The sequence below is a fragment of the Salvia hispanica genome, chromosome 6, assembly GCF_029641045.1.
Source record: "Salvia hispanica isolate PSC_SH4W2 chromosome 6, Shi_PSC_v1, whole genome shotgun sequence".
NCBI lineage: Eukaryota > Viridiplantae > Streptophyta > Magnoliopsida > Lamiales > Lamiaceae > Salvia > Salvia hispanica.
Genome location: NC_142697.1, coordinates 17253449 through 17265021, shown reverse-complemented (window position 1 = coordinate 17265021; position 11573 = coordinate 17253449). Strand labels below are relative to the sequence as shown.

General features: G+C 34.8%; 3 protein-coding genes across 4 annotated transcripts; 2 read left to right on the top strand and 1 right to left on the bottom strand.

Moving 5' to 3' along the window:
• The first annotated feature begins 474 nt into the window (after positions 1 to 474).
• On the top strand, positions 475 to 2854 carry LOC125203091 (Thioredoxin superfamily protein). Of its 2 annotated transcripts, none has more exons than XM_089061832.1 (5): positions 475 to 819; positions 919 to 992; positions 1943 to 2017; positions 2237 to 2263; positions 2396 to 2854. In XM_089061832.1, the coding sequence occupies exons 1-5, from the start codon at positions 551 to 553 to the stop codon at positions 2470 to 2472; spliced, it is 522 nt and encodes a 173-aa protein (XP_088917958.1). In that variant the 5' UTR covers positions 475 to 550; the 3' UTR covers positions 2473 to 2854. The 2 variants fall into 2 exon arrangements, with proteins under 2 accessions (XP_088917958.1, XP_047957331.1); XM_048101374.2 differs by having other exon boundaries at positions 479 to 825.
• A 1134-nt stretch (positions 2855 to 3988) lies between these two features.
• Positions 3989 to 5005, bottom strand: LOC125206309 (F-box protein At2g35280-like). The gene is made up of 3 exons (XM_048105581.1): positions 4875 to 5005; positions 4456 to 4624; positions 3989 to 4360 (listed from the first exon to the last, which is right to left on the bottom strand). The coding sequence occupies exons 1-3, from the start codon at positions 5003 to 5005 to the stop codon at positions 3989 to 3991; spliced, it is 672 nt and encodes a 223-aa protein (XP_047961538.1).
• A 1126-nt stretch (positions 5006 to 6131) lies between these two features.
• Positions 6132 to 10075, top strand: LOC125204517 (uncharacterized). The gene is made up of 8 exons (XM_048103195.2): positions 6132 to 6311; positions 6502 to 6588; positions 6939 to 7070; positions 7252 to 7401; positions 7481 to 7604; positions 8296 to 8421; positions 8502 to 8559; positions 8653 to 10075. Exons 1-8 carry the CDS (start codon positions 6221 to 6223, stop codon positions 9988 to 9990), a joined length of 2106 nt encoding a protein of 701 aa, XP_047959152.2. The 5' UTR covers positions 6132 to 6220; the 3' UTR covers positions 9991 to 10075.
• The last annotated feature ends 1498 nt before the right edge of the window (positions 10076 to 11573 follow it).

Below are 11573 nucleotides of genomic sequence, written 5' to 3'. Positions count from 1 at the left end.
TATGAATCATTAATTATTTCATTTGTAATCATATTCAATTTCTATCCCACCATTTTATTATTACCTTAATTTCATTCCCCTTTTCTTTTCCATTATATCATGTCTTGAAACATATAATAATGTAACCAATAAATATGCATAGCCGAAGCACCCCAACTCACCACATGTCGTTAATGCTCGTTTTAATGTCAATGCACTAACAATTCATTGTATATCAATTAAAAAATGATTTCATGCAATTAATCATTTATATTCTCCAAATTATTCAAGTAGCAGTATAATTTTGCGGGCTGGGCTGCACACGCAGTGTTGGGCTTAGACGCAGACACCAAATTGACTGTAAGTTGTAACTGAATTGGATTTTTAGGTTAAAAAAGAACAATTAGAAATTGAGTGTAGTAATTAAGATCTAATTATGATTGTAAAACTGTAGTTGACTTGACTTTATTGACTCCACAAAAAATGTGACACCTTTTTTCGCAATTGGAGTAATATTTTCTCCAGTAATCACTGCAAATTTCGCAATCAGAGCGCAAATTGATTCTTGAGAATGGCGTTAATGGCTGCTGCCCCATGGAACAGAGGAGCGTTGGAACAAATTTCGATTTCCCCTCCTTCAATTTGTTCTGGAATCGCTTCTAGCTTTACCAATCATGCATTTTGTGGTGCCCAAAGCGTCCCCTTATTTACCAGGAGCGGCCCGAGAAAGAAGGGCCTCGTCGTGGTTCGGGCCATGTCCGCTACATTTGGGGCCCGAATGGAGGAAAGCGTCAGGAAGACTGTTACTGAAAACCCTGTTGTTGTCTATTCCAAGACTTGGTGCTCGTCAGTTTCCAATCAATCATCCATTTCTTTTGTTTATACATCTATCTCTCGTCTTTGCTTTTTTTCATAATTTTGTGCTTTTTTATTGTGAAGGTACTCTTCTGAGGTGAAATCTCTGTTTAAGAGGCTTGGTGTGGAGCCGCTTGTGATCGAGTTGGATCAATTAGGTATGTTATGTTTTTATTGTGTTGGTTAATTATTGGAATGTTGTTCTAGTTTATAAATTATTACCAGTGTAATATTAGTATGGACTGCATTTGATTATGATTTATGAGGGTGATCTATGTTAGAAGCAATAAATGGCTATTATCACAAAAATATTCACTTTGATCCATGAGTTTTTTTGTTGTTTTAGTTTTGTTGTTAGACTTTGCATTTCAAAACATTGCAATTTGATGATGATAGGGGCATGGCGATCTTTCAATTTTAGGATTTTCCATTGCATTGTAGTGGAAGTGTTGATAAGTGTACTCATTATAATCACGTTTGATAACAAAGCAAAAGAAACTTACATACCATTATCCCAATACATTCCTTTTCTTCAAAAGAGCTAAGAATCATCTTGTTTGGTCTCTTTTCAATGCAACCTTCGCTGAGGAGGCGCTCTTGCTTACAAGACTCTTGTCGAAGGGTTTGCTTGTTATGTTTCTTGAAGTGCGTAAGAGATGATTCCCACTTTCTAGGGAAGAAGAGACACAGAAGTGATGCATGTTTCTTACAGCTTGCAATTCTACTGATGGCCACGTTAGATGTGTCAGGCACTTGTTTCAGTTTAACCCGTGCATATTATTCTATATGTCTCTGATTTGTTTCGCTTTTGCAGTTGTACTAATAGCTTATTCTAAAAGACATTTTCTAGAAATTTCAATTCAGCGAGACACTATTTGTCTGGTTCAATTGTATGTTACTGCAGGATGCGTGATCATTTAAACCCCAATATGAAAATTGAAGTGTTTGTTCGCCATTTAACCTCTTGAATTAGTATAACCTTAGACTACCGCAACTGCTCTTATTAATTTCTCTCAGGGTCTAGTAGTACTGAGATGTGATATTTGAATTACCAGCAGGCTTAGAACTTAATAGATACGCTTTCTCATGTTACTCGTATCGCTTACAGGTCCCCAGGGACCACAACTGCAGAAGACTCTGCTAAGGCTGACTGGACAACACACTGTTCCTAATATATTCATAGGTACCAATTCACAAGCTTACTTTTGTGATGTCACGAATTTGTAACTTCAATGTTAGAATTTACTATGTCTTTGAACAATGATTAAGTAATATTGGGATTAACAAAAAGTTGTGATGATTGAATGTGGTTAGTTTCAAGCTTCATTGTTTTGCTTGCTAGTCTCTTCTTTCGGAAATCTTCTTTTTTTTGTAACAAGTCTGATATTACTTTGAACGACAGGGGGCAAACATATCGGTGGTTGTACAGGTACACACCTACAAACACATGCCGTGATGATTGTCTAGCTTGTCTTTCTTAGAAAAATATGAGTTTCATTGATATAGACATTTGAGCATCGCATATCAAGTTGCCAACAAGATGAGATGTTTTGTGTTGCAGATACCATCAAGATTCACAGAAAAGGGGAGCTCCAGCCTTTGCTATTAGAAGCTGGTGCGATGAAGTTGAAGAGTTAGTTTGTTGGATTTATTCATCAGATGAAAATCGGGCTAATTTAACAGTCAGTCGGTATGTTTACTCATCCCATCTCTTACTAGAAAGCTTGGGATATATGGCTAATTGGTTATGGGCATAAATATATTAGCATTCAAATTCGTCTAGTCTTCTTTGTACATTGTTCCTATAATTTGTGCGTGTTCTTGTTTGCCTACCATCACTTCATTCAGATGGAACAGTTTCAAGAAACTAATTATGCTGTAGATGCATACAAATGTCATTGAACCTCTTCATCTCTCTGTTATATGTAGCACCTGTTTTGATCACATTGTAGTACAAATGCTATCCTTTCGAATAATTGCGTGGTGCATTATACAACTAATGAAAATACAATTATACTTATGATGTAGTAGATCTTGATGTAAATTGTAAAGTGGTTGATATATGAGCTAGTTGTGTTGAGTGCTTGTGTAGGGAATAAAATCAATCAAAGCCATATTTATATTTCTGATCATTGTAAAATACACACGAACAGTTTAGATAAGGTAAAGAGCATTATGTGATTGATCACTTTCACTTCATCCAAAGCGTATTTGCTGTTTGAACTCGATGCCCCAACATACACATGTAATTGTAATAGACAACACCCTTCATTCCAAATTCAATATGGTAGTACTTGAATTCTACATTGTACAAAAATTTGACCATCATGCTAATATTTTCACCCATACAAAATTGCAACTTAAGTGAGATTTCCCAAGTGTTACTAATAAAGTAGATATATGAGCCGACGAAAAAGTGTCTCAATCAAGAATGGATTAAGTATAGGCCATGGGTAGATTTTTCTCTCAAATAAGGAGTATCGTGGTAAATTATACTATGTCTTAATCGATCCCTAAATGCATTATTTTGCTGTTGAATTATAAGCATTACTTAATTGTAATCCCACATGATTTGTAGCCAGCCAAAATTATGTTTACTCAATTGTAATCCCACATGCTTATAAAAAGTCTTTTTTGAATAAAAAGTTTTTGCATAGAATTTTTTGTTAATTTTTATTTGATATGTATAGTTTGATTCGGTTGATTTCACACCCAAACTTGTATGTGCATATTCGATATGTTTGAACTGAATTGACTTAATTCATACCAAAATTACCATACATAATACCATAGTTTTAATGATAATAAAAAGAAATTAAATATATAAGACGACATTTAGTTAATTAAACAATGGATACTCAGAAGTATTGATGCCTCAAAATTAATTAATCATTGATCCCGATTTAAGTTCTATTGAAAATGCTTTGTACTGATTGGTTTGTATTTTTTATTATACCATACACGACCCATTAATCCCACATGATTTGAAGCCATCCAAAAATTGTATGTTTATTTTGTCATGGATCGGGTTAGCCATAATTAACTTTCCGGTTCAATAAATTTTTGAACAAACATGAATTGATCAAGTCGTGAAACAAATATTATACATATAAGATTTGAATTGAATTGTTGGAAGAAAATATGTTGATGACAATTAAATGTGAGAACAAGCACAAATAAGCTCAATATGTCTAGCAGCAACACAGGTTGCGCAATCATCTTCGTCGTCGTCTTCGCGTGACCAGTTATTTGTTCGCCGATGGTGTTTGCTACAAAGCAACCGTGACTGACTAAGCAATGGATTCAACACCCAAATTTGTCGCAGTTCCTCTATCAATTTTTTGCAACACAATCTCACTCTTATTCCATCTTTCTTAATCTTGGCAATCATTCCAATCCCCCTCTTGTTCCCACTTAAAAGCATCAAAATGCAGCATAGGTATAGGGCTTGTACGTGCCCTGCTTCAGACGCCATGGTGAATTTTCGGAGAGCTAGTGCATAGTTTTTCTTGGTGAAAAAATCCAACTGTCACGCCAATCAATTAAACATGTTAACTTATTTTTCCTATTTCAAATTTGATTAGTATATATTTTTTGTGTAGTTTAGAAATATATACGCACCAGTGCTTCCCTATACCAGATTTCAGGATTAGAGCTTTCTTTGCATTTGTTGAGAAACTTTTGTTTCTTCTCGCATAATGGACTCCATTCAACAATTGGAAAAAATTTGTCTAAACTTGCATGTCGATAAATGTATGAATCTTCAGCAATTTCACTTAATTCTTTACAACTGCGGCTCAAAAATAAATGCATCATTAATCAAGTAAAGTTAATTACGAGTAAATAAAAAATAAATGCATCATTAATCAAGTAAATGCATCATTAATCAAGTAAATGGATTATGATCCATTCTAACTTTAAATATTAAACCACGTTGCAATTTTCATAAAATTGTAGTTAGAGATATTCAAGATAGTAAAATAAAATTAGCCAACTTTGAGAAACAAGTAAGCAAATCAGCCGTGAAAACTAAGACATACCTTTGCTTAATGCTAGAGATGTCGGCTGCGGAAGATGCTGCAACTCGAGACAGAATATGCATCGTCAAGTCGCGAGGAATGGTTTGAAGGTATGAAACTTTTTTCTTCCTTGGATATCTCCTCATCCTCATGACTGATAATTCTCTGTGTTTTGGCGTCTGCAACTTGTATAGGGACTACGTTTTTATAGATGGTTTGTATTAGTCTTAATTAGGGATTGATTCCTAATCCAACTCCAACATGGAAAATAGTTGAGTTTATTTTAGGAAATTTACCTTTCGAGTACTTATTAAAACTCATGCAGTTTGTTGTGGATTTGTACATGCATATACTATTTTATTTCCTTATTTCAGATCGTGGATGGTAATTCAACAAAGAGAAATTTCTAGAATGAATTTTTAATATAAATTCATAGACGCTTGTATTAAATTTTGATTTTGATTTTGATTTTGATTAGGGATTGATTACTAATCGAACTCATGGAAAAGTTTTGGTGGTGGGTTTATTTTAGGAAATTCAGCTTTTGTAAGATATTGTAAATTTGTAATTTTGAAAGCTCCGCACTTTAATAATTATGGAATCTGCAATAGTTTGTTTCCTTATTTGAGAACGTAATTCGACGGTGTAGACGGCAATTCAAATTCACCTCATATGTTTCTAACTCCCGACATATTTCGAGAATCCCTCCGTCCGAACTTAATTATCACTCTTGGAATGGACACGAGTGTTATTTAAGACATGTAAAGAAAAATTGATTAAAAAAAAGTTAGTGGAATGTGTGATCCGCTTTTTTATACTCCCTCCGTCCCGCTTTAGCAGTCCCATTGACTTTTCTGCACTCGTTTTGTAAAAATGATAATAAATAGTTAAAGTGGAGAAATAATAAAGTAGAAAAGAGAATAATGTAGATAAGACTCTTCTCTATATTATTCTCTTTTTTACTTTATTATTATCATTTTCACAAAATAGTGCAGAAAAGTCAATGGGACTGCTAAAGCGGGACGGAGGGAGTATTAGTTTTATTATAAAATATGAGTGCAGAGAGTAATAGGACACTTTATGAATGACACAAATTTTAATATAGAATAAATAAAATAAGATAGAAGGAAAAAAAAAGTAAAAAAGAAATAATGTTTAGTTTAATATGTAGGGTCCATATATGTGAAAGAAGTTGTTAAAAAGATTTATTGGACAACAAACAAAAAGTGACAAATGTGGCATATTTTTTTTTTTGGATGGATAGAGTAGAAATTAATATCCGTCGACCTCATTTGGCGCCTAAAAATGGGTGTCGATATATTAGGGCTTCACATTAAAAAGATGAGGATTCAAATTATTGAGGAGCAATGAGACGAAGGTTCAAACCAAAAACTGGATTTCCACTTACCAAGACTACCGGAGACATCGCTCGAAATCGTCGATTCCAGAAGCCGTCTGGTACAACCATTTCTATCCAATTACTTGTTCTTTTAGTTCATCTTTGAATTTCTCGCAGTTTTATGTAGCTTCATCCTTGATCCACATCTTCCTCGGCGTAAATACCGTAGAACAGAATTTCATTCCGCTCCCTGTTACTTGTCGTTTTCAATGAATCAGTGTTATTGATTATTTCTGTTGTGTTTTGTAGAGATTAGTAAGGCTAAGAGAGTGAGATTCGACGATGCTGAAACGGATGATTCTTCTGGAGGGAATGAAGCTGCTCAGTCTCCGAAATGTTGGTCCTCTTTGAGCACACTTCCTTCTAATTTCTGTTACTTTGTTGTTTTGGGTGAAAACTTTGATTCGAAATGAAAAGGTTCCGAATTCACCCAAATCAGTGCTGTTTTTTATATTTTTCTGATCACTACAAAGGTAGAGACTGCTGGATTCCAAATCAATCTCCATCCAAATAATCGTAACAGATTTGCCGTTTATAGTTACAAATTCATGGTCAACTTTATTGCTTTCGTGATCGTTCTCTAGAAATATGTGTTTATCCTCAGCTGTGGAGCATGCTGAGGGATTCATTACTTGTGACTGATGAACACTAAGTTCTCTTTTTCTGTGTATGTATGCATTTTGAAGGTGGTGGTCCCAAAACTTCAGAATATGCATATTTTAGGAAAGTGAAGGAAGGTGCTGTTAATGGTCAATTCCATGCACTGCATAAAGAAAATGAACGGTTGAAGAGCTACAAAATCTGCGATCTTCCTAGAGGTTAAAATATTTGGTTGTAACCTTAAAGTTAATGCTTGCCATTTGGTCCAAAGAATACTAGCATCACTTAAGTGTTGAAGATTTCTCACGTGGCATGAAACAAATTGGATCTAAATGGTGAATAAGGTTGGCTGAGATTGATCACAGCTGTTATGATGTTATTCTAAAATGTTATTTACAGTGACTAATAAGGAATCGGAAGAGCTTGATCCTGGCATTAAAGACCACAACTTGTCCATTTCTGGAGAAAGTGCAGGGCCATCTGGCCATAAGCCTTTTGTTTCATCTCCTGTCAGCAAATATGGTGAATCTAATGAGATTAGAAGTAAAGGTTTGCCATCTTTAAGTTCTGATCTAGTTTTATATGCGATATAGTTATTGCTTTCTAGTTACAGTATCAATTGATGCAGAGCTGACTCACAAGACCAAACAGAGGTCATCATTGCTTACTGAGAAGTCATCATTGCTTACTGAGACTGCTACACCTGTCAAACAATTTCTGATCTCGTCCCGGTTGAATCAAGCAACAGAGAAGTCAGGTTTTCTCTGTAATTTGGCTTCCAAAATTCTTGCATTATCATTCACTCAATATGCTGCACATTTCATCACATGAATCCTTAGTGTCAATATAGCACTGGAGCAACACTTTTTTTCAATAATCTGCTGAAATATCATTTGCTTTTTGTTGGATCTTGTTCTCTATTCATCTTTGGCCTAAGAGTCATCTTTGGATCTTGTTAGCTGCCAAGAGTTAAATTCCATGATCTTATTATTAGAACTCCCTCCGTTCCTTCATAGTCGAGTCATTTTTCCATTTCAGGAAGTTCCTTTATAGTTAAGTCATTTCCATATATGGGGAGTAATAATTAACTCACTTTTTCTTTCCTAATTCATTCTCTCTCTTACTTTATTCTCTCTACTTTATTCACTTTTCTATCTTATTCCCTCTACTTTTCCTTTCTCTTACTTTATCTACTTTGTTACCCACCCACTTAACACATTAAACATGCATCTCTTAAACTCCGTGCCCAAAAGAAGTGCCTCAACTATGAAAGAACGGAGAGAGTATTATTTTGGCCCCATCTCATCTATCAAATGTATTTCTGTTCATACATTCAACATCTCTTGTTCTAATATGATATTACATCATACAATCTGAATCCCAATTCCCATCATATAAATTTCTTCTCAATATAGTTATTCACTGTCCTCTATGATCTTGTAGTTTTGATTTGCCTTGTCCAGAGGATGAATGCAATGAGAAAGGAATTTTTTATGAAAAGAGAAAGAAATTACACCAGTGGGTTGCTCATGCTACATCTTCTGAAGATGGAAAGCTCCATGGAAAGCGGTAAGATATGTAATAACAGATGAATCTTTTGTCATCATAAAACAAATTATTTTCCTTCAACCGTCTGTGTTTTCTCTCAGGTCTGATTTGGTTTCTTCCCTCATGTCCCGGCTGATCCCTAAGGGGAATGAGAACAGTGTAAGCTTGTCTATCTTCTCTTTATAAACGGTTGTTTATCTACTTTTTTTGTGTTAAATTATTATACTCCATCTGATTAGCATTTATTTCCAGTATTCATCAAAAGAAAATGCTGATATTAGTAGTGAATCCCTCACAATTTATGAGCCTGACAACATGGTGAAGGGACTTCCTTTGTCCCATAAAAGCGACTGCCATAAGGAACTCCCGAAAGTTTCTTCTGAAAGATCAAGTGAGATTGTACGAAGAGAATGGGATAGGTTTGACAATGGATTTACTTCCAATTGTCGTGAAGAGGGTGATCTTCAATTAACCATGGATCGCTGTCGAAGATCAAGTGAGGTTGTACTCAGAGAATGGGATAGCTTTGACTCTGGATTTCCTTTCAATTATGGCAAAGAGGGTGATCATCAGAAAACCATGGATCGTTGTGGAAGATCAAGTGAGATTGTACCCAGGGAATTGGATAGGTTTCACCCTGAGTTTCCTTCCAATTACTACAAAGAGTATCTTCAAAACAAAACCATGGATCCTGATCAACATTCAAGCAGTCGTATATGCAACAGTTATGACACACGGCGTGGTTATTCTTTCTGCTTACCTTTTGAAAGCTTTAGATCATTGGGTGCCTTTCATTTCAAAGATCCTGATGAAAGTGGTCCTATAGTTGGACGTGGAAGAGAGGAACACTACAGAAACTCACTGGAATGGGATTTTGGATTGGAAAAGGGTAGATTTGACCATGGTACCAGGCAGGATGTGTGCCACAGGCTAGCCAATGATTGGAGACAGCAGGGAATAATGGATAATGTGCTTGATACCGAAGGATTTTGCCCCTCGCCCTTATTTTCAAGCTGTTGTTTAATCAAACCATTGCCAAATTATGTTTCAACTGGCTGTTTAATGCGCGAGGTCCAACCAATATTCGATGATGTGAAGTATGGAATGGTAAAACCGGGGCAATTTTCTCTCTCTTTTCCCAACAGTCCAAAACGTATCACTTTGGCGGAGGATAAAAATGCAGATAATGATCTTCCTTACAGCACCATTCTATCGTCTTACAGAGACCCAAGATTGCCTAAGAAGGTTTTGGATTGCAGGCCTCATAGCGAAAATTGGTGGAAGTACTCGTCAGCTCCAGAGTTCTTTACAGAAGATCTTCCACAGGGCATTCCTGCTTGGCAGTTTCCACAAACTAAGAATGATTCGTTTTCCCTTTCTTTGCTCAAGGAAGCCCCTGCAGAATCATATACTACCTCTTTCTCTGAAGGTGCATTCGACCACTATCCCTTTTCCTCTACTCTTCACTCACCTCTTGATACATTCATGAACTGCCCTTTGTTGCTCAATCATGCTAGCCAAGATATCCATGATCAAGAACTATGTTCTGATGATTATAGCAATGAAATGGAATACTCTAGATATATGTAGGCTGACCTCTTTTCTATAATTGTTTGTAAATGCAAACACATCTAATACTTCATATACTTAATCATATGTTAATCAATATGATCTACTCCTACTACACAAGGTAAGCACCTTTGGGATGTCAATCATGTCACTGAAGTTGTAGAGAATTTTTACATAGTGAGTGAGTTAGGCCCAACACGTGTTTGAAGAAGTTTAATTGAAAAGCCCATTCATCATGCTGATAATTATTAAAAGAAAATTATATAATTTGTGGAATGCGTCTATTTATCTTGCCACTGACTATACTATACATCCAGCTGCTCCATTGGTTTTGCATTGAATGCTGATGTCTATTATATTGTCTTATTCAGAAATAAAATGTAACGACAATAATAAATTTTGCACCGGTGAGGAAGTACTGGACCGACGTCATTGAAATAAAATCTTGGTGTTTTTTCATAATTATTCTAAAGAATAAAGAATTAATGTGTGGATGGAGCAGTCCCACTTGTGATCCAACAGCCAGTTGATCATTTTTGCCTGCAATTGATTTAATTGTTTTAAATCCTTTTACATTGTTAGTTCACAAATCCCTATTTTATCACTATTGTCACAATATTTTCTTGACACCTTGAAAAAGGACTCAGAGCCATGTAAAACTCGACTAAGCAACATTTAAGTTAACTTATTAAATACTTCATCATTTCAAATTAATTGTATTAGATGCATTTCAAAATAAAGTTAAGAGCTAAGGAAATTATTGTCTTATGGAGTAGTATTATATGACTATATCACCTCTCTCTTTTTTAAAATTACTATATCGACATAATTAAGTGCATTGTCTTTATTATACTCTTATTTAACGTTGTTGGACCCCAAATCCTTTGAATTTTCTCCAAACCCTCCGCGTTTGGCATTTGCTACCACTATGCTCTTGGAAATAATAAATTGCTAAACTTTTGAAATATATAATGATGATAGATTTAACGTTTAGATATTAAGAATAAATTAGTTTGTCTAGTTTCGTTTGTTTTGCTGTTGTTTCTTAATAAAATTGGCTATAAACATCAATCATTCCCTTAGTAAGTCCAACTGATCACAAGTTAGGAATTAAGAACTGCATGTGTCTTTTTGTAAATGGAAAAAACTTTAATGATTTTTAGTATTTTAAGATTAAAAGAATGATCTTTCTAAGCAAGAAATTTCAACTGATTTTGATTAATCACAGTAGTATATAATAATGATCATGAGAGCCGTTGTCTCTAAACTATTCCATGTTGACTTATGCAGGCATGCATGTATGAATTCTACCTGTCTTTGGTTAAGTCCATTTTCAACTTTTCATGCAGTGTTTTTATATTTTTCCCCTTTTGACATATTATTTTTATAATTGAAGAATCTCATCCATCCCCTTGTCAGCATTATCTATTTATTTATTCCGTTTTGGATAATATAGGGCATCACTATCTTGCCTCAACTTATCATCAATTTATTTACATTTATGAGTTCAAAATTCAAATAAATTATTTTCTTACTAATAATTCGAAATATTAATACATTAATAAGTTTAAGATTCGAAGTGTAACTATTAAATGAGTAAAGAA